The following is a 23,635-nucleotide window of genomic DNA, read 5'->3' as shown; positions in this document are numbered from 1 at the left end:
TATATATAGCTGTAGGATAAACAGTGTTGCAAAGTTGGTTTGAGTCAAAAGGTCAATGGTTCAAACTCATCATCCACTCCTCAGGAAACCTATACAGGGTTGCTATGAGTCAGACCTGACCCAATGGCACTTCACTAACCTTTTGGTTCAAACTGACTTACAGACACACACACACATTATATATATATACACATTATGTATATAGACCTCTGGTAGCGTAGTGGTTATGAATCAAGCTGCGAACTGCAAGGTCAGTAGTTCGAAACTACCAGCTGCTCAGTAGGAGAAAGATGAGGCGTTCTGCTCCTGTAAAGATTAACAGCCTCGGAAACCATGTGCAGGGTCACTATAAGTCGGGACCGACTCCACAGCACATAACAACAATGACAACATTTATATAATTTAGGATGAGCAAATACAGGATGATTTTGATGCAAAACAATATTTTCAAAGTGAACCAAAGGGTTCATAAGACTTCCCGAGTAATAACATTTTCTCCATTTCTAGTCTATTTGCTTAACTCTTACCAAATAAAATTCCTTGCTATGGTGTTAGTCTTTAGGAACAAGAGTACTCTACTTACTCCATTATACATGGATAAAAGGTCTATGTAGTGCCAGGAATCAATGGTGGAACAGTATTGCAGTCACTCTATGCTGCTTCTCCTGGGAGTACAGATCATTTCATCAGATCATGTCAATGAAATGCTTCAAGTACCCTTTCCTCTGATAGCTGAGGCACTTACACACACAAAAGAAATCCTAGCTACTTCAGTCAACACAGCCCAAAGAAATCACAATAAGAATTTATTATAACTAACAAATGTAAAGTGTCTTCTAGTCCTAAATGCATTACTGAACACAGTACTTACCAAGATCAAACTTTTGGGGTGCTGATAACATCCGAATGCCACAAACATGATAGGGGATAAAATCCAAGAACAAAGACCTAATTGGGTTCATTGGGATACACCAGAAAACAGGACTAGTTTAAAAAGGTATAGTGTAAGTAATTTTCAAGAACAGAAAACTGCAAACAAGAGTCATTATTTTATCTGAATCCAGCCCCTAAAAGCAGACATATGGAATTGATCTGTAATGTAACAGACTATCAACTGACTAGATTTTCTGCAGAAACATCCAGCAATCCAAAATAATGATCCAAAAGAGTGCTTCCCAAGAGCACAAGAAGATGTTGGAGAACTCATTAAATGAGAGCATCAGGATGCATGCATGTACAATCTGTTCTCCTGGATTCTGATGAAGGTTTGGGGGCAACATGTTCTATGAGCCCACATCTAGAGACCCAGGAATTCTCTTTCTTATCTCACGAATCCAAAGTTCTCTATGATAGTCAAGTTTGAACAAATTCATTTTTTCTCCCTGTTACTGTTTGCTCCTCTAACGTCTCCCATGTCTCATTTGTCAGAACAAGGTTGCTCTCTATCATAACAATTGAGACCCCATCTGCACATGCCAATCCTTTGTCTTGGGAAGAGATTAGAGACCTTCAGGACTATGTTTTTATAGCAGCTGATCTACATGGCTATAAAACTTCCAGGATCAGGGATCAGCAAACTGGAGCAAAGGGATAAAATAGAACCTGTGGTTTTCTAAAATTACATGTATTGTTGTCGTGTGGAAGAAAGATGAGGCTTTCTGTTCTGAGAGTTACAGTCTTGAAAGCCCAATACAGTAAGTTTTGTTTGCGTATTGTTTTCATAGGTAATCATTCTTGAAGTTACAATTACTGGTGAACACTAGTATCTCCAGTGACAGCACACAAATAGATTTATATCAGTACACTGTCCCCAGGTCTAAACCTAATTGTCCAGGGTCTTCTGGTCCACCCTCCTTCCCATTCTATCCCTGGCATTATCTCTAGGTTTGAGACCTATAATCTCAGATGACCTGTTCAAACCTGCTCTCTCTTAACCCTTACCCATGCTCTTTAAAAGAGTCATTATCTTAGCCAATTAACCAGATCTTGGGGACCAAAACAGATGATTTAAGATAGTTCTTTTCTTCATCAGTGAGTCTGTTAAATACACAGGAAGCCCATGAAGAAACAAACATTCCAAATAGTGTTTCTCAACCTTTTTTATTTTTTCCATATTGCCTTTTTAGACATTTTTTCCTAACTCCCTTCCCATGAGGTCCTTTTTAGCTTTATTGTGGTAAGTTTATGTGTATGTGTGTACATAATTATCTGTATCCACATTTCCATCTCAACATTTCAACATGTATAATTCAGTGACATAAATTACATTCATTCTGCTGTGCACCCATCACTGAGTTCTGTTCGGAGTGATGGGACAATTTGGAAATAGGTAGTGATTATGGGTGCTCATGATGTTTTAATATCACAGATAGATCATCTGTCTGTTTACATATTACATGTCCATCTATACTTTACAGCACAGACAGTAAGGTGCTTTTCACACGCTAATAGAGAGTTCATTTCACTCTCTTGGAGGAGATGGCCACTGAAGGGAATACATGATACTGAAGCATTCAACATGTGAAATGATTTTGCCTGGAGTGTTTAATCACAGCTTCTCTAATACTTCCAATACCAAAACACCCAATGCCCTTAAGTCAATTCCGACTGATGCTATATGACAGAGCAGAACTGCTCCAGTTACAGTTTCCGAAGCTGTACATCTTCAGGGAAACAGACGGCCTCATCTTTCTCCTGTGGAGCGGCTGGTGCCAACCTTCTGGTTGGCAGCCCAACACTTAACCCACTGTGCCACCAGGGTTCCTCTCCTCTAATGCTTTGCTGTTGTTATTGTTGTTAAGTGTCACTGAGTCAGTTCTGACTTATAGTGACCCTTTATAGGGTTTCCAAGGAGCTCTGGTAGCGTAGTGGTTACAAATCGGGCTGCTAATCTCACAGTCAGCAGTGCAAAACTACCAGCTGTTCCATGGTAGAAAGATGAGGCTTTCTGCTCCCATAAAGATTTATAGCCTCAGAAACCCTATGCAGGGTTTCCATGAGTTGCAACCAACTCCACGGCACATATCAACAACAACAACAAGGAGCAGCAGGTAAGTTTGAACTGGTGATCTGGAGGTTAGCAGTCCAGTGTTTATACTACAGTGCCACACCAGGTCTCCCCTCTAATACTTTGTTGTTGTTGCTGTTGTTGTTGTTAAGTGCTGTTATTGGAAGATACATCACCAAAGCATTAGTCTACCTTTTGATCAATAATCTGTTTTTCAGGGCAGGTAATTATTACTCCATTCCCTGAGATTTTAAATACAAATTCTCTTCCTGTATTGCCTCCTTTTTCCTTCCCTTCAACAAAAAAGTATAGAATTACCAAAGTAATAACCCTCAAGTTAGGGGTCCTGATTTGGCACTGTAGGGTAAGCAATGAATTTCTAACCACAAGACCAGTGGTTCAAACCTATCAGCCACTCCTAGGAAACCCTACAAGGAGTTTCTATGAGTCAGAACCAACTCAGGAGCACTTAACAATAACAACTGTCAAATTAGCATCAATCCCATCTGGTGTTTCTTAAGCCTTATTGTATGTTAGTTATATGATAAAACAAGCACAGTCAACCCACCTCCACCACCCCACCACCCCAGTTCCAGAAACTAAATAAACATACTCACCTCTTGCCGTTTAAAGTTCTGGACATATTCTTCAAACTGTTCATCTTTTGTCTCATCAGCTTTCCCAAGTTTCTGAAGGACCTAGTTTGTAAATAAAACAAAATGGTCTGATTTAACGATGTTTTCAAAGGACGAAGTGCCTTTAAACTTACAGGCAGAGCAAGGCTGACGTTACTCTTCTGGGGAAACCTCCATCTATCTAGCTTTGCCCTGGCTTGGAGACTTTGGAATTGAAAAGACCTGAATTTTAATCACAGTTGTATTATTTATTGGCAGTGTGACCTTGAACAATTGTTATAATACAATGCATTTATTTAGTTACATATCCATCTCCTTCACTGAGCTGTAGAAATCTTTAAGACAGAAACTGTGTTTTCTCTTTTTGTCCATACTATCTGACACAACACTGACACACAATAAGTGCTCAGTTGTTGTTGAACAGTGAACCAAAGTTATTTGACCAAAGCAATAATCTACTTCATAGGGATGCAACTAGAGTTAATGGAACCTGGCAGATGGTAAGTTCTCTCCCATCCCCTTCTCATGCTCCCTCCAATCCAACAAACACTCAAAGGGGTCCTAGAGTACACAGACCCAAGCTGAGAATAGACTATCTTTGCTTTTCATGTTTCCAGAAATTGTGCAACATAAAAAAATAGCAAAACAAAAGTAATAACTGCCCCTAGATGTAAAAAGACACACATATAATTGGATAACAACATAGCCCCACACCTTCTCCAAGGAAAACAAAAGGAGCCAAAATCCCCTGTGGTATATAACACATCCATCCACATCTTTAAGCTTTCATTGACTGTAGCAGTAGCAGGTGAGGGATGAGAACATATTGGGCAAACACAGGAAGAGATCTAGCCTTTGCTAAGTCTTCATTATTACAGTCACTACATTAGGGGTTTATTTCAACTGATCATCACAATAGTCTCCTTCTTATCCCATTTTACAAAGATCAAGCAACCTGCCCCAACAACATTCCCTTCACAAAAAGCAGAGCCCAGATTCAAACCCAGGTCTTCATATCATTCCCTGCAATGTCCTTCCCCACAGAAATACTACTACAGAAAAGGCTGAAGTCACTTGTCCACGGTCAGATTTAGTGCCACTGAAGAAAGTCAGGATTCTAACCTGAGCAGTGTACAACTTTGGGCTATATCTTACTTCATCAGTACATTTTATTTGCTCTTATTTTCTACTTGGTGCATCTTCCTTACATTAGTGATTAAAAGCAAGGAATTTCATGCAGTGGAGACTCTAAACTTTCAACACAGAATGGGCTTAGAGGTGGCAGTCTGGTTTAGAAAACAAAAGCTTGGGAATTTCTTGAAGTTGTGTTTGCATAGGAGCATACTTTAAAATTAAATTGTATGTTTCTTTGTGGGGACTGTAGAAGGGTTGATAGAGGTGTTGGTCTGCATTTAAAAGCCTTCCATCTCTTGCCGCCACAGTGGCCAACATTATTTCATGGAAAGTGTGTTCAGCTTCACTAAACCTCTCCTCATTTAAAACATGATATACCTGGTATATAGCTTGGTAGTTACAAATCGGGCTGCGGGCCACAAGGTCAGCAGTTCGAAACTACCAGCTGTTCCATGGGAGAAAGAGGAGGCTTTCTGCTCCCATAAATATTCATAGCCTTGGAAACCCTGTACAGGGTCGCTATGAGTTGGAACCAACTCCATGGCACATAACAACAACATACCATTTCCTATATCATAGAACTGTTTAATAATAATAACAAAACTAGCAAGAACTTATGTAAAATATTGGCAGAGTTTCTGGTATATTAATGTTTGTGGAATGTTAGTTACTGGTGTGGTGCTGTGGGATAAAACACTGGACCCCAAGGTATGTTTGAATCACAGGTCAGTGGTTCAAACTCACCAGCCACTCCTTGGAAACCCTATACAGGGTTGCAATGAGTTGTAACCAACTTGTTGGCACTGAACAACACCACCATTATCACTACTTTACTTTTATCTGCTTGTTCTATGCATGTATGTAGGCATCGTGCTACTATAACACTAGACTAGTAAGGGTTACATCTCAATGCAAAGAAAATAAAAATCCTCACAACTGGACCAATGAACAACAGCATGACTAATGGAGAAAAGACTGAAGTTGTCAAAAACTTCATTTTGTTTGGACCCATAGTCAATGCTCATGCAAGTAACAGTCAAGAAAACAAAGGCACAAAAACACTGCCTGGTCCTATATCATCCTCACAATTGTTATGTTTGACCCATGGTTGCTGCCCCTGTGCCAGTCATTCTCACTGAGGGTCTCCCTCTTTTATGCTGACCCTCCACCTATCCAAACATGAGGTCCTTCTCCAAGGACTGGAGATTTGCCCAGTGATGTGTTGCACTAGGCAAATCTGCTGCATGGGACCTCTTTGGTGTGGTGAAGAGCAAAGATACCAATTTGAGTACTACAGTACACCTGACCCTTGCATGTGAAAGTGGGACAATGAATAAAGAAGATCACAGAAGGATCAGAGTACTTGAATTATGGAGTTGGAGAAGATTATTGAAAATACCATGCACTGGCAGGCAGAACAACAAATCAGTCTTAGAAGAATAGCCAAAATGTTCCTTAGAAGCCAGAATGGCAAGGCTGTCTCTCACACTTTGGACATGTTGCTAGAAAGGGCCAGTCCTTAGAGAAGGACTATGGGCCATGGTCACTCTTCAGGTCTTGAACTGACCTCACCCCATGGCTCAATATTCAGCAAGCAACAGATAGGAATATAGATGTGACAACCACACTAGTGAGGTCTACACACCACGGAATGGTCAACCATTTGAGCTCAAAAGGGCAGCATTTACCAAAGGACAAAATACAGAAGGGTAGGGAAAGAAGGAGGGATGGAAACAGGAAACCCAGAGAGGAGATGGTATGAGTGATGCTGTATTTCTTGTTGTTGTGGAGTGCCATCAACTCGGTTCCGACCCATAGCGACCCTGCATAGGATTTCCAAGGAGCAGCTGGTGAGCTTGAACCGCCAACCTTGCAGTTCAAACGGTTTAGGGGATAGCAATCAATGCGATGAAACAAAATATGCATGATTTGTTGAATGTAAAACTGATGATCTGCTCTGTAAACCTTCACTCAATTCACAATAAAATGCTTTTAAAAAGAAAGAAAGGCGTGATAACCTACTTTCAAAAGAATCAGCCACTGAAAATGCAATGGAGCACAGTTCTACACTGACACACATGGGGCCACCAGGAGAGTCAACCAACTTGATGGCAACTCAGGTTTTTAATGCAGGTACAAACTTCAAGTCGTCAGCTACTTGAAAACATGGCCAGGGTTTGGTATTTTCTCTGAGGAAAATTAATGTGAGTTTAAAAACACATTTTCCAGCAAACATATGTTCTTCTACTTAGCAATCCTTTCCATGAGACAATGAAGAAGGGAGAGTGTCCGTGAGTGGACTGAAAAGGAGCAAACACTGTGGGTTCACTCAGAGGGTCAACATAAAGGGCAAAGGCCGATCCTAGTGCTGATCCTTTCAAACGTTACTCAAATAATCAAAACTGTTCTTCCCTTTTTTTAATGTTTGTTTTTTATTCTTTTTTCTTTGAACTTTTTATTGTTTTTATTGTGAATTAGTTGGAGGTTTACAGAGTGGATCAGTTTTCCATTCAACAACTCAGACACATTTCATTTCATGCCATTGATTGCAATCTCATCAATGTAACATCACTTATCCCGCTTCTTCTCTGCATTTCCTTCATTCCTAATTTTTCTGAACTCCACCCTTGGGTAAACGATGTCCTGTTGATCTGTAAGGTGTGTACCTCCCTAGTGGTATTATTCCTCATGTAGACCTGTCTGTCGTTTGGTTAAAAATTGAGTCACAGGTGTGAGTTCACGTCTAGACCCAAAGTGTAACTACAGGTCATAATCTCTAGGGTTCCACCAGTCTCTATCCAAACATGAGGTCTGGTCATTTTCATGATTTTGAGGTCAAAACTATTCGAGATGGAAACAAAAGCATTTTGGAGAAGGAAATAGTAAAAAGGAAACAGTAAATATGCACTGGTGAAAGCAACAATCAACCAGAATGTATAAATGATTCTCTCAGAGGTCAGTGATTTACCAGGACAGAAGTCACTAATCCTGGTTTGACGTTGCTAACGTGCTGGACTGCAAGGTAAATTTGAGCGACAAGGTCGACAGTTCAAGCTCATCAGCTGCTCCTTGGAAAACCTATACAAGGTCGCTATGAGTTGGAACCGACTCGACTGCACTTAACAACAACAAATCACAAATTACACTTACAGTGCTTAAAAAATCAAGGTAGGAAGAACATAGAAAGCATTACCTTTCTGGAATAAATGGAAAGACTAGTTGCCTTGAAAAAGAAGATTGGCACTAAGTGTGTCATTTTCATTAGACATTGTCTTAGCTGATACCTTTTTTCTCCCTAGATATTAGTGTATAGTGTTTTGTGCAGTACCTTAAAGTATTTATCCAATAAATCAGAGTCCATGCAAATTTCTTTAATATGTACATTTTCTTTGGAAGCAAACAGTAATTATTCTATCAGTAAAAAATTAATCTGTTATAATCTAAAAGTCATTATTGATATAATATGTCAGTATTGGTGTGGCACTATGAGTTAATGTGTTGGACTACAAAGTTGTTTGAACTACAAGGTTGGAAGTTCAAGCTCACAAACTGCTCCTTAGAACCCCTATACAGAGTCTCTCTGAGTTGAAACAGCCTCGATGGCACTTAACAAAGACAACATTCCTTCCTCTCCTCTGACATTAATAAAAAAAAAGATATTTTTTTTTTAAATAAAACTGTGTATACTTACAAGGACATTATTATTTGACATCACTCAATTTTATTTAAAAAACCAGTATTACCAATAAAGAATATAAATTCTTCCTCACTGCAGATTTTTTTAAAATTGAAGAAATGCAGTAACATGTATAGTAAAAGGACATGTCACTTCGTTTACTGATAATCTCCTCCAATTTCTGAAAAACTGTCTCTGAAAGGGAGAGCAAAACACAAAACAAAACAAAAAAGATAATGGAATTTTCCCACAAGTTTTTTGAAACCTCCTTAGATGTATTTTTATGTCTATAAAGTTGAAAATAAAAAGTACAAAAACCTCACCTTTAATCTTACCATCTAGAAGTGTTACCATTTTATCAGTTTTTAGTATAACTATATATAAGCTGTTATTGCAGTTGTTTGTTGCTTTTGAGTCAATTCTGACTCATATAAACACACATAAGTACAGTTAGTCTTTTCCACTAGTAGGGCTATATATATATACTCCTGGTGTGGTGCTGTAGGATCAGCACTAGACTTCAAACCACAATGTCAGCAGTTCAAGCCCACCAGCCACTCCTTAGAAACACTATACAGGGCTGCTATTAGTTTAAAGCAACTCTACAGCACTTTTCCACAACAATTTATGTATGGGCTCCTGGTATGGCACTGTAAGATAAGCACTAGACTGCGAACTATAAGGTCAGTAGTTCAAACCCACCAGCTGCTCCTTGGAAACCTTATACAGGGTCACTATGAGTTGGAACCTACTTGACAGCACTTAACAAGAACAACTTTAAGATTTTAGCATTTAGTCTTTTTACATATCGGTGGTGCAGTGGGTTAAGCATTTGGGCTGCTAATGCTTAACCACAAAGTAGCAGTTCAAACCCACCAGACACTGTGAGGGAGAAAGCTGAGGCTGTCTGTTCCTGTAAAGATTTACAGTCTTGGAAACCCAAAGGACCCGCTTGACTCTGTCCTGTGTTTTGGGTGCTAAGCGTTGTGGAGTAGGTTCCAACTCATAGAGACCCTATTGTTGTTGTTGTTGTTGTCGTTATGTGCTGTGGAGTTGGTTCCGACTCATAGCAACCCTTTACAGGGTTTCCGAGGCTGTAAATCTTTACATGAGCAGAAAGCTTCATCTTTCTCCCGCGGAATAGCTGGTAGTTTTGAACTGCTGACCTTGTGATTCACAGCCCAACTCGTAACCACTATGCTATATACACATGTGAGAGAGAACTTTTTTTTTTTTTTTTTGGCTTTTATAAAGTCAAGGAAATTTCTATCCTGAGGTCATGACATAGGAAGTGGACTCCCAGCCAGAGGTGGGGCTCTCAGAATGAAGGTCTGAGTTCTGGTGGGCATGGTGGGGGGCTGGGAAGCGCAGAGTCTGGTTGTTATTGTTGTTGTTAGATGCCATCAAGTCTGGTCCTGGGCCAGCCTCACTATTGTTGCCACACGTGAGCCCATTGATGCTGCCACTTGGCCAATTCATCTCACTAGGGGTCTTCCTCTTTTTCTCTGATCCTCCACCTTACCAAACATGATATCCTTCTCCAGCAACTGGTCCCTCCTGACAATATGTCTGAAATATGAGAGACGAAGTTTGGCCATGTTGGCCTCCAAGGAGCACTCTGGCTGCACTTCTTCCAACACAGTTCTGTGGGTTCTTTTGGCAGCCCATGGCACTTTCAATATTCTCCTCCAACACCATCACTCAAAGGCATCAATTCTTCTATTGTCTTCCTTATTCACTGTCCAGCTTTCACATGCCTCTGAGGTTATTGAAAATACCATGGCTTGGGTCAGGCACACCTTAGTCCTCAAGCTATCATCTTTGTTCTTCAACATTTTAAAAAGTTTTGTGCAGCACACTTGCCTAATGCAATACATCATTTGATTTCTTGACTGCTGCTTCCATGAGTGTTGATAGTTGATCCAAGAAGAATGAAGTCCTTGACAACTTCAATTTTTTCTCCTTTGATAAGAATGTTATTTTTTGTTCCAGTGGTGAGGATTTTTGTTTTCTATAAAATTTTATATTTTTTCCATAATTTTATGTTATTATTAATGTAATTAGGAAAATTCATAAAGAGAAATAAATAGCAGTTTATCATACTGACATCTTATAGATAGTGATTTATGGATTAGATTGTAGTAGAATGAGTGAATTTCTTAATAACTGGTCAAAAGGCTTGCCTCAAAAGATAGTGATGAGTCAATTAATACAAACTGGAAAACGACTTCCAAAGACAGGCCTTAGGTTCCTAGTCCTAATTTAAACCCTCTGTCAAATATACATGGCATAAAACAAAGTAAAATGCATGTTTTAGGCATTTCAACTCTAGGTTTCTATGTCTTTGGTGCCTTATAATATTTTTTATGTAACAAATCAGTCATTATCTGCACCTGGTCTGCTGGAGAGAAAGAACAAAATCACAAAAAATACACATTCTACATCACTTGGGCCTTTGTATTTCTTTTCAGTCCCATATCTGACCCTTCCCCTCTCCCAGAGTTGTTTCCCACAGCCTAGCCTCAGCTTCTCAGCAAATGATTGGGTCTCTCTCCTTACAGGGTTGATGGATCGATTACATACATATGAGTTCCCTCAAAGCTTTCCTCCACAGAAACAAACTGCTCTGCCTTCAATGATCCTTCCTTTTGTTTCTGAGGAATAATTTCTGAGCAATGGTTGTGTCTTTTCCTTCCAACACAAGTCCTAGGTCCTACAACTCTCAACCTCCTTGAGCGTTTTCTTACTGTGTGGTCCTCTTTCTCATGGTTTCCATAGTCTTCCTTTCTGTAGTCAACTCATCCTAGCATATAAACATGAACAGACTTCACTGACCACGGAAAAATGCTATTTTTGACTCTACATGCCCTCAAGTTTTGCAAAGAGTACCCTGCTCTTTCTAGTCTTCATTTTCCATTTACTCACCCTGGTACCATCTGGTTTCATACTCCTCCTTCCTATTAATAGTCCTTTGCAAGGTCCCCAGGAGCCTCCTAGTTTCTAAATTCTGTGAAATGCTTACAGGCTTTTGGCTTTCTCTTGCTTAAGGTCTCTGCAACCTTTGAAACTGTCTCTTTTTCTGATTTCTATAAATTCATTTCTGATTTGTTCCAAGATTGTTCCAAAAACGCTGGTTTTCCTAGAATCTACCTCTGCCTCATCTCTTTCTTCACAGCAATGTTTCTGTGGGTTTCCTCATACACTCTAATAGCTTTGCTACCGTCATACTCTGATGACTTCCAGAGAGTATCTGTAGCTCAGGACATTCTCTCCAAATTTCACTTCCAGTTATCCACTCAAACTTTGCCTATCTAATATGGCTTCTATTGTATTTAAAGGAACCACTGCATACTCAGAGTCCTGGTGTGGACCGTGGGTTAATACACTGGACTGCGAGGCCAGTTTGAAGAGCAAAGTCGGTGGTTCAAGTTCTCTTTCCAGCCTCTAATCGGAAACCTTGTACAGGGGTCACTATGGGTCGGAACTGATTCAAAGGCACTTAACAACAACACTATATATTTAGTCTTCCCAGAAGCAGTGTGAGTTCATTTTATCTGTTCCTCATCTTTTTCATCTCACAAATCAAGAAGTATTGCATATTGCATTTCTGAAAGATTTTTAAATAGTTTTCTTCATTTAAATCCTGTTATTTATTTCCAATATTATTTAAATAACCTCTTAGCTGGACACACTGATTCTAGTCTTGCTTTTTTCTAATCTGTGTTTAGCATTGCCTCCAAGGCATGACACGTTGCTAACTCTCCATGGTCCATACAAAAAGGGTCAAAATTCTTTGTCTTGCAGACTCAGGCTTTCTTTAACTTTCCCTCTGCTTACCATGTCAACCTCATCTACTCCAGTTGGTCATTGTCTGCTACCACCACATCAAACTGTCACCATTCCTAGAGTGCAACTTGATGCTTCTAGTGCACCTCGAGCTATATTTGTCATGCAGTCTTTAGTAAATCTTCATTTGAGTGTCGCAATGCCTCATCTTTCTTCACTATCTGTTATTCATTGTGATGTGTATTCTTCTCTAGGAAGACTGTCCAGCATAATGCATTTATTATATATGGATTCACCAAATTATTAGGTATTTGAAACATGACATTTCCTGCATCTGTTTGATGATTAGGTCTCTTCTCTAGATTTCATCTCTCATACTTCAGACATATTGTCAGGAGGGGCCAGTCGCTGGAGAAGGATATCATGTTTGGTAAGATGTAGGCTCAGAGAAAAAAAGGAAGACCCCCAGCGAGATGGATTGGCAAAGTGGCAGCATCAATGGGCTCAAGAGTGGCAACAATTATGAGGTTGGCCCAGGACCTGATAGTGTTTCATTCTGTTGTGCAGTCGGTACCGACTTGATGGCACCTAACAACATCAACAACTAGCACCATTACTTTTTGGATGAGCTCACATACCTGTTATGACAATGAGTTCTTTATCTCAACCAATGGAATATTTTATCTCCAAAAAATTATGATAGTTTTTTTTATGCAAAAACTTTCTCTCTTAGCTTCTATTTCTTTCATTTTGGTATGTGATAGAACAAGCTTGATAAATCTTTATTACAAAGTCTTTCCCTTTGGTCTTCTTTTATCCATTAATATACCAGTTATATCAAACATTCCTCTAGTCACATGGTGTCAACTTTCTTTGCCTTTTTGGGGGGTTCCTTCTGCTGGCTCTAGTTTGCCTAGGTTTTTATGGGACCACCAACTTGTCCATCTCAGAGAAGCTTTTGTGACCACTTTCTTTGTAGTTATTGTACTTTATTGGAGTCCTGGTATGGCACTGTAGGATAAAGCACTGGACCACATGATGGGCAGTTCAAATCCACCAGCCACTCCTTGGAAAGCTGCTACAGAGTCACTATGAGTCAGAATTGGCTCAGTGGCACATAACAACAACAACAATTATACTTTATTAAGCAGCCTAACATTGCATTAGGTGCCTTGGCAGCAGCGGCCTTAACTCATATTGATTCTTACTAGTCATTCCTCATTCATATTTAAGGTTAGAAACCACATATTCCTCCATCTATCCTACTGCATTTTCACTGGAAATTGAATGCATTTATTATGGACTTTTACAAATTTTTTTTAACCTAAATTTTATCCTCTTTGAATTTCATCTTGAGAAGTTCTTTTCTGACTCTTGATTCTCACCATATAAAATTATCAATATCCTCCCCAGCTTTTCGTCAATGAATAGTTATACCACGGATGAAGTGATTTGACAAGGCTGAATAGTGTTGCAGTCAAATGCCGTCGAGTCGGTTCCAACTCATAGCTACCCTGTAGAGGGTTTTTGAGGAGCTGCTGGTGAGCCTGAATTGCTGACTTTGTGGTTCAAACCAACTTGCAGTCTACTGCATTACCTTCTCATCAGTGCAGTATCTAATAATAATAATAATAATAATAATAATAATACTGGAGTGCTGGCGTGGTGCTGTAGGATACGCATTGGGTCACAAGTCTGGCTTAACCAGCAAGGTTGGCGGTTCAAGCTCACCAGCTGCTCTTGGAAATCCTGTACAGGGTCTCTATGAGTCAGAACCGACTCGATGGTACTTGACAAGAAGAAGAAGAGGAAATGAAACTTGTCATTAAGCTGATTCTGAGCCATGGTATCTCCATGTATGTCAGAGTAGAACTGTGCTCTAAAGGGTTCCAGTGGCTGTAACAGTTCAGCAATAGATTGCCAGGCCTTTCTTCTGAGGTACCTCTAGATGGATTTTAACCTTCAACCTTTCTATCAGTAGCTGAGTGCTGAACTACTTGAACTACTTGAGTCCAGCGACTCCTACAATAACAAGTGCTGTTGAATCGGTTCCGACTCACAACAACCCTGTACAGACATCATTTTATCAACATTAATTATATGCCAGGCATCACAGAAAGCACTTCGGTGATTTTTCTTCAGTTGTTCCACACAATGCTATTGTCAGGGAATCACTTACATACTTATATAACTGGTAGATTCATGGAAGAAAAGAAGACTTTGGGATGGAACCAAAGGCCCAGCTGATACAGATTATACATATTTTGTGATTTAAGTATTTTTGTGCTTTCTCTCCAGCAGCGCTGAAGCAGATGATGAGCTTGATCTGCTACATAAAAAATATCATAAGACACAAAAGACATGGAAACCTAGCGTTGAGAAGACTTAAAACATATCTTTTGCTTTGTTTTATGTCACAGATATTTGACAGGGAATTTATAATTTAGATAGCCTTGCCCATTCACCTCTCCACTGGATATATTGAAAATGCCTATTAAGCCTGAACAATCTGGCCCTATGGATATTATACCAGAATAACTATGTATCCCAGCAGCTGATAGTCAGGTTTTACAAAGAACAAGACACATTTTCCACTAAGAAGTGAAAGCTCTATGCCTGATACATAGTGGTTTATGACTTAACATCTTCTACTTCAAAGGTCATTTCACCTAGATGGACACTTTACTATTTTAAAACAATAGTAAAATAGTATTTTAATTGTATTTAAAACAAATAAAGTTTTCATTTGTTATCATTGCTGCTGCTGGTTTTCAGATTCAAAATAAGATTCTAAATCGAATAAGCTTTTTCAAACTTTACCACTTTTGTGAGACTTTGAAAGAGTCTCTCACCCTCAGGCCCAAGGTCAGAATTACTGATATAGTATTAAAGAGGCACTTAAAACAATTAAATAGGAAGAAAATGCAGAATGTGGTCATTTGTAATGAATCCTCCTTCAAAGTGTCTGAAAACAGTTCCTTGGTTTGAATTATAAGGGCTGAACCAATGATGTGTGCCTCACAGTCTTTTTTTTAGAAAAGGCATCCATGTATAAACCTCCCAAGAATAATGCTGGAAAATGTAGAACTCTTTGATTTGGGAAGTTTTCTGATGCTGTAAGAAAGTGCAGCCAAAATTTCATGTTGTTGTTTTTAAGTGCAGTCGAGCCAGTTCCAACTTAAAATGACCTTATATTGGGTTCTGAAGAGCAGCTGAAAGAGGTCATTTGTGTTGTTGCTGAATGCCATCAAGTCGATTCTGACCCATAGCGACCCTGTATAGGGTTTCCAAGGAGTGACCGGTGAGCCTGAACCACTCAACTTTGAGATTCAAACAACTTTGCAGTCGGGCGCATTAACCCACAGCACCACACCAGGACTCCAAAAGAGGTCATAGTCCAAACCAAATTAAATATTAACCATTGCCATTGAGCCCTGGTATAGGACTGCAGGATAAGCACTGAACTACTAACCGCAGCCAGCATTTCTCGGAAATCCTATACAGGGTCATTATGAGTTAGAATTGACTCCACAGCACTTAACAATAGCAACAACCATTGTAAGAAAAAAATTTTTTTTCCTTTCTTAGTATTTTAAAATTAGGAATGGAATAATACAACATTGTTATTGTAGGGAGTATGGTGACTCTGTAAGATAAGCCCTGGACTGTAAACCACAAGGTCAGCAGTTCAAACCTACCAACTGCTCCATAGGAGAAAGATAAGGTTTCTGCTCCCACAAAGATTTACAATCTCCAAAACCCTACAGAGGGCTGCTATAAGTTGGAATCCACTTGATGGTTCTTAACAACAAGTGCCATTGTAAGAGAATAAAAAATTGTTTTTAATATTTTAAATTTTGAAATGGAATACTACATTGCTAGCTTTGAAGAGCTCTGGTAGCGTAGTGGTTACGAATCGGGCTGCGAACCTTAAGGTCAGCGGTTCGAAACTATCAGCTGCTCCGCAGGAGAAAGATGAGGCTTTCTACTCCCGTAAAGATTTACACCCTCGGAAACCCTGTACAGGGTCGCTATGGGTCGGAACTGACTCGATGGCACTTAAAAAACAACAAAAAGCTTTGAAGAGTGTTTTGCATTCTAAAAATTAAAGACAAATTTCACAGTCACCCATGCCAATTTGGGTTGTTGGTGGTAGATTGTGTGCCACCAAGTTGCTTTCAATTCACAGTGACCCTGTATAGCATTTCTGAGGCTGCAAATCTTTACAGGAGCATAAAAAGCCTCATCTTTCTCCCAAGGATTTAAACCACTGACCTTATCATTAGCAACCCAACGTAGAGCACATTAGACTAATTTGGGATGATAGATGTTAATTAAGGGAAAAGATTGAAGAAAGACCATGTTTTGGTGTCGTGTGTCTCCTAGCAGGAAATCTAGTCCTAAGATCAGAAGTTGGGAAACTGATGAAAGGAAAGGATGCAGACTGCAAACTAGTTTAGGATAAAGACCATGTGGAGATGCCAGAGACATGTTCCCATATATGAATTCATGTTGAGGTAAGAGTGATGGCTTAAAACTGCACAATCAGAGTGACCACTAGGATGCCTCAGCGGGATTCATACACTGGACGAGGAAGGTTCAGACTGACAAACTTTCAGCTCTAGGTGACTCCTGCTTCCTTAAGCCCAGATCCTAAAGGTCAAGGGAAGAATCACATCATTTAACTCATCTTCTCTAAACAAGGAGGCACTGTGCTCTTCACACTTTCTGTCTTTATAAAAAAATAAAAGTACCTACATCTACGTGCAACATTATCCCCTGAATCCATGAAGAAACTACAGGGGATGGCCATGACCTTTCTGAACAGGAAATGGAGGTTTGGTTTTCTACTCTTACCATTCCCAGAGGATACACCAACCTGTCCATCTGCTCATTCCAGAAGCACACAGCAAATGCTCACACCCACACTGTACAAAGTCCCACGAGCTATGACTGAGGGGAGGTCATCAGTTGAAGGATTCTCAAGTATCCTATGGGCATGTGTTGTTAAGTACCATCGAGTTGGTTCCAACCCACAGAGACCCTGGTGAGCTTGAACCACTAACCTTGCGGTTCAAACTGACTTTGCAGTCCAGCACATCAATCCACAGCACATGTACTCTACCGTTTTGTAAACTTCACAGAGTTTCAGTTCTTTGATCTTTTTCTGGCTGTGTTTTAGGAATTAAAGAAGAAGTTTTAAACTGTCCTAATTTTAGAAGAATCAGATGAATTCCCAGAAAAATCATCCTTGAGTATGGTTTACATGTCCCATAAGGCCCCACTCTTTGTCCTCTGGTTTATTTGCTACAGAACTGACTTCTGCACCATTAATGATATCCACTCCTTGCTCAACAAGATTTCAACAACACACTAACCATAACTTCAAGGTTTGATGGGTCTTCCTATTATTACCTTTTAGAAAGGTAAGCAGGAACAGGTAAGAGAAAATGTTTTAGTTTTCTGTTCCATTTGATCCAACATCATATGCACGAAGTTGACAAATAACATATAGTAGAAAGAACGAGTTGCGGACATGGATAGGTCAAGAAGATGGGTCTCTGAATGCAGACATAGTAAGCACCCAGCCATGCTGATTTCCAATCTTGAACAACTTTATAAGGCATCATGTCCCATCATAATCTCTGTCATCCTTCTCAATACTTTAAAGTTGTAGATACCTAATCATCTAAATAATAAAAAAATAAGAAGTCTTTGCTGGAAAAGACAGTTTGAGGAATACTAAACACAGATCTAGTGAAGATGAATGGATCTGGGGCCCAGGCATCTGATGCCCTCCTTTCATCCAGAAAGGCCAGGTGCCTGCTCTCTCCTTCTGGGTTGGATCACTGTATCTCAGAACTGTGTTTCCACAAAAACTGACACCTCCAGGATGCAAACCGGAGGACAATGTTTGCATCAAATTCAGTGAGTGCAAGCCTGCTCACATGTGTAAGTGATCCCCTGAGGCTCAGAGAGGGACCCCAGTGTCCTTCTCCAGTGGCCCCCACTTAAAAACAGAATACTGACTTATGCCAATAATTCACAGGAGACTAAATACAATGAGTCTTCAACCTCATGCAACCATTTAAATTAATCTTCATACTACTTAGCTAGGGAAAGATGTTGTTAAGTGTTGTTAAGTCAGTTCAGACTCTTAATAGCCTTTCATAGGGTTTCCAAGGAGCAGCTAGTGGGTCTAAACTGCTGACCTTGCAAATAGCATTCTAGCCACTCATCCTACAGTGCCACATAACCCTCTATTTACCCCTGGCCAGATGCTTAAGAAGTAACTCATATTTGCAAAACAGGTGCCAAACTAGCTGGTAGAGGGAATGCTACCAACAGAGATGTCAGTGGAAGCCGGGGAGGGTTCTACACCCAAGCAACTCACTCTGGAGCAGCTCTGCGGATGATCCCTTTAAACAGACATTCTAGGCAGACTACAAACCCTAAATTACCCACTCTACTAATAGCAGATGGTTTAGCGATTTCCAAACACTGACCTATAGTGCAAACAAATATCAAGAAAGATTTTGAATCAGGTAGAATAAAAAGTCACAAATCCCTACCAGCTGGGGACTACATGCTAAAGCTAGAGGGGGCCTTTAGCATGCAGTTAAAAAAAACAAGTTTCTGCTTTTTTTGCTTTTGTAAAAATGTTGCATTCTATTACTCCAAAGTTTCCTAATTTCTTAACTCCCATCTAGCGTAGTGGTTACAAATCGGGCTGCTAATCTCACGGTCAGCAATTTGAAACTACCAGCTGTTCCGTGGGAGAAAGATGAGGCTTTCTGCTCCCGTAAAGATTTACAGCCTCGAAAACCCCGTGAGTCGGAACTGACTCCACGGTACTTAACAACAAAAATCTAATACAGGAGTCCTGGTATGGCATTGTGGGATAGTGCACTGGGCTACAAGGCCGGTTTGAACTGCAAGGTTGGTGGTTCAAACTCACCAGCCACTCATTGGAAACCCTCTACAGTGTTGCTGAGTCAGAACTGACTCCACAGCACTTAACAACAACAATTCAATACAGATGTCATTTTTACTTGGAGGGGATTCAGAGCTTCCATCAAATGAGGAACTACTTCTTAGAATTCTAAGAGATATCGTGAGCATAATGGTGACAAAGTTGTGCTAAAGTCACACAAACCTGGGCCCAGCTCCATCACCTAGGTGACCTGGAGAACTCTGCAAAATTCCTAAACTGTTTTTGAGCTTCAGTTTTCTTATCCTTGGAAATGAAGAAAATATCAACTGGATTAAATAAGATCAAAAGCAAAAGTGTCTATTCCCCTCTCCCCACCCCCAGAAATGACTCCCAGGCCTTTCTTCTGCAGTGCCCCTGAATGGACTCAAACTTCCAACCTTTCATGTTAACCATTGCCAATATCCAGGCGCTCCGAAAATTGCTTGTTGCGGTTGTTAGTTGATGTCAAGTCAGTTCCAACTCAAGCAGCTGCTGGCTTTGAACCGCCAACATTGCAGTTTGCAGTTCAATGTTTATCCAACAGTGCCACACCAGGACTTTGTTGTTGTTAAGTGACTCATAGCAACCCTGTCTAGGGTTTCCTAGGATCGGCTGGTGGGCTTTAACTGCCAGCCTTATGATTAGCAGTCCAGCGCGTATCTTACAGTACCCAGAGCAAGAGCTAGTTAAGGTTAGGTCCCCCTTCACTCCTCTTCGATTTAATATTTTCATCGTAAGATCCTACATGAAAGAGATGACAGGGAGTTCAGATTTTTTACAAACTAACTCTCTTGTCCAACTGATGATGAATACATTGAAGAAAGTTAAGCTTATTGCCATGTTTACATCTTCAACCTTCCACCCTACAAAGCAATGTTTACGGCTAATGGATACTGTAGACTATGAAACCAACTTTATTTAGAATATCATTTCCTGGCAATTCTCTTTCTGCAGATCAATACATGTCTCCTGTGCCGTTTCTGGTGTCTAATTTCAAGATGTACACATGTGCCAAAAGCATTGCCAAGGTAACCAAGAAAGTCTAAAGGCAGCTGTCTAGGTTCCTAGAAATCATCACCATGGGTGATTCCTCCACATTTCCCTGAGGCATCTGAAAAGAAGTTTCACCACATCAGCAGATGGAATCCTTCCATGTTCCATGTGACCTTCTCTCAAACAACATTAGATCAGTGAATGCCACTCCGGCTAATCAAAACATTTGGATCTGGGGGCTGAGGGGACACCTGGCTAAATACCAACTATAGCTTGCATTTTCCCTGATTAGGTTTTATTTTCAAAACTAAAAGCCATGTAAAAAAAGTGCAGCATATTTTAGCAGGAAGAACAGTGTAACCTCCTATACCCATGTCCCCATTGAAGTACTGTCTTGACATCAGGAAAGCTGTGAACCCCCTTGAAATGAATCTTTTTCCTTGTTTTGACAACCTGCCTCTTCCTGTCCCAAAAATACTTTTAAATGAAGAAGAGAAAGCCCACTGCATAAAGAACTTCTGAAGAAATATTTTGCCTAGTATCAGATTTGACAACCATCGAAATTCCATGATCCCTCAAAGGCCATTCAATGCTCCCCAGATACCAGGGTTCACAATTACCAAGGATCACAGACAGAATCAATGGGATGTTTGATTCCAAAAGGAATCTCACTGGGTTTGTCTCTTGAGTGTTTATTGATCCAAAAATAAACATTCATGTGGTTGTGTTATAAGATCTGTGCTTAAGAAGAAACTTGGAGTACCTTCACAGCCATTCTTTAGCACTTGAACAGAGGGCAAGAAAAGAGTCATTCCATCTGTCTCTCTGGGATCTAACTGTGTCAGAGCCAAAACCTTCTGCTCTGAGGCTAAAGAATGTCACAACCACATAAAACACTATCAGAATGAATGAATGAATAAATGGATGAATGAATGAATCATGCAGCCGTAATCATTTTGTGCCTGTTTCTGCATTTTGATTTGTGCCTCGACTTTCATTCTTTCTACAGCTATTTTTAACATTTAGTAAGCATGATGAAGCACAGTTTTACAGGAGGCTCATTCTTCAAACTTCATTTAGGTTTCTCTAACTGGAATTCCTGTGTTCCTATGTTAACATGGATGTTTTTATCGAGTTGAATGCAAAAAAGAAAGAAGAAAAAGTCAGGTTTTCAATGAAATTTTGAGCTAACTGTATGCTGCTTTCAGTTATTTCTCTAGACTCTCTTTTTTGCCATTTTAGGGGGATATTTTATGAAGCAGAGTTTGGTTTGTAAGAATTCCTGCATGACAGAATGGGCAGGAACAATATAAACATAAGCTGGAATACCTGAGTGATACTTATATAATACCCGCATACTTGTAAGCTGTTGAGTCAGTTCTAACACATAGTGACCCTGTGTAGGGGCAGCTCGTGGGTTTGAACTGCCGATCTTCTGGTTCACAGTCCAGTGCTGATCCTAACAGGGCCACATCAGTCCTATGTTGTTGTTGTTGTTAAGTGACTTCGAGATGGTTCTGATTCATATAGGGTTTCCATGTATAGGGTTTCCAAGGAGCAGCTGGTGAGTTTGAACCGCTAACCTTGCCATTCAAAGTGACCTTGCAGTCCAGTGCATTAAACCACAGCACCACACCAGGACTCCTATAGGATAGAGTATTACTGCTCCTTAAGGATCATCTTTACAGGAGCAAACTGTTGTTAAGTGCCAACAAGTCAGTTCTGACTTATAGTGACCCTGTATAGGGTTTCCGAGGAGCAGCTAGTGGGTTTTCACTGCCGACCTTGTGGTTCAGTCTCATGCTGATCCTACAGCGCCACACCAAACGGGCTTCCATAATAGCATTCACTAGCTGTTCATGCCATCTATAAATACTCAGATATGCTGCCATGGTGCATGTTCTCCCCCTGCCCCTTCACACCCATTCTAGCCTTCTCTATCCTGCTAGAAGTTCCAGGAAGCTCACCTCTGAGGGCTACATCCCACCCTGGTCCTCTGGCTTGGTTGGAGTCATCCAATAGGAGGCACCAGCATGAGGAGAGGGAGGCTGTGACACTAGTTTCCTCAGCTGTCTCACAGCCAACCACATTAGCAGTGGCCTCATTCCTCCCTCTCAAGTACCCAGTCCCTAATCGGGCTGCGAACTACAAGGTCAGCAGTTCGAAACTACCAGCTGTTCTATGGGAGAAAGATGAGGCTTTCTGCTCCTATAAAGATTTACAGTCTCAGAAACCGTATACAGGGTCGCTATGAGTTGGAACCGACTCCACGGCACATAACCACCACCACCACTAGGCATTTGGATAACCGCTCTGTCCTCTTCCTTCATGCCTAGGAGTCGAAGCTAAGCATTCTCCAATGCCTCTAACCCTGGATGCTTCACCATTCCTTACTGGTTACCCCTAATCCTCCACAGGGTATCCTGGAGTGGAATGTGTGTCTCAAAATTCCTAGCTCAAAAATATCCACTTCCTTTTTCTTTTCACTGTAAGAAATAATGAATTTAAATGATCCAGCACACTTACAAGTACCACTGTCATGTCAGAGTAGAACTGATCTAAAACTAAACCATTAGGACTTCTAGTGTGGTGCTGTGGGTTAATGCACAGGACTGCAAAGTTGTTTTGAACCGCAAGGTTGGCAGTTTCCTTGTAAACCATTTACAGGGATTGCTAAGGGTTGTAACCCACTCCATGACACTTAACAACAATATATGACCCCAACAGAAACAATTTGCCTGATAAGCAAATCTAAGTACACTAATCTGAAAACAATGGTGTGTTTTCTTTGCCAACTATGACACATTTCAGGAACATGATAAACTTTGTGGCTGGTACAGGATAGTTGAATGAGCTCTGGTAGCATAGTGGGTACGAATCAGGCTGCTAACCTCAAGGTCAGCAGTTTGAAACTATCAGTGGTTCTGTGGGAGAAAAATGAGGCTTTCTGCTGCTATAAATATTTATAGCCTCAGAAACCCAATGCAGGGTTGCTATGGGCTGGAATCAACTCAATGGCACTTCACAACAACAACAGCAGAATAATTATCCTTAGAAAGTGTTTAGTAGGATATTTTCAGCCTTAAATTAAAGGTATCCCAGAGGGCAGAACTTTTTTTTTTTCCGTTTTAAAGATTGCAGGACATTTAACACAGTTAGCTGAACATAGTTTCATCAATATTGTTAAGATGTTGACTTTCCTCCATTGAGAATTCAAGGCAATCAGAGCCAAAATCCAAGTAGGCTCTGTTGAAGAAATTGAAAAGCTGATTCTAAAATAGATATGGAAATCTAGAGGCCCTAAAGGGGCCAAGGGAATTTTGGGGGAGGGGGAGAAAGGTGAATAAAATAGAGAATGGCACATCCCATTCTGGCGCTGTAGGTTAATGCGCTGGACTGCAAAGTTGGTTTGAATCGCAAGGTTGGCGGTT

At 40.3% G+C, this 23,635-nt stretch overlaps 1 protein-coding gene across 2 annotated transcripts in view; it reads right to left on the bottom strand.

Moving 5' to 3' along the window:
* AMPH (amphiphysin) overlaps positions 1-23,635 on the bottom strand; it is a 324,014-nt gene that overhangs the window by 180,212 nt on the left and 120,167 nt on the right. For both annotated transcript variants that reach the window (XM_006832119.1, XM_006832120.1), the window contains exon 2: positions 3,625-3,705. In XM_006832119.1, the coding sequence (XP_006832182.1) occupies positions 3,625-3,705 (81 nt within the window). The remainder of the gene's footprint in view (positions 1-3,624; positions 3,706-23,635) is intronic.

Source organism: Chrysochloris asiatica, unplaced genomic scaffold (genome assembly GCF_000296735.1).
Source record: "Chrysochloris asiatica unplaced genomic scaffold, ChrAsi1.0 scaffold00006, whole genome shotgun sequence".
Classification (NCBI taxonomy): domain Eukaryota; kingdom Metazoa; phylum Chordata; class Mammalia; order Afrosoricida; family Chrysochloridae; genus Chrysochloris; species Chrysochloris asiatica.
This window is presented reverse-complemented; position numbering and strand designations above follow the sequence as displayed.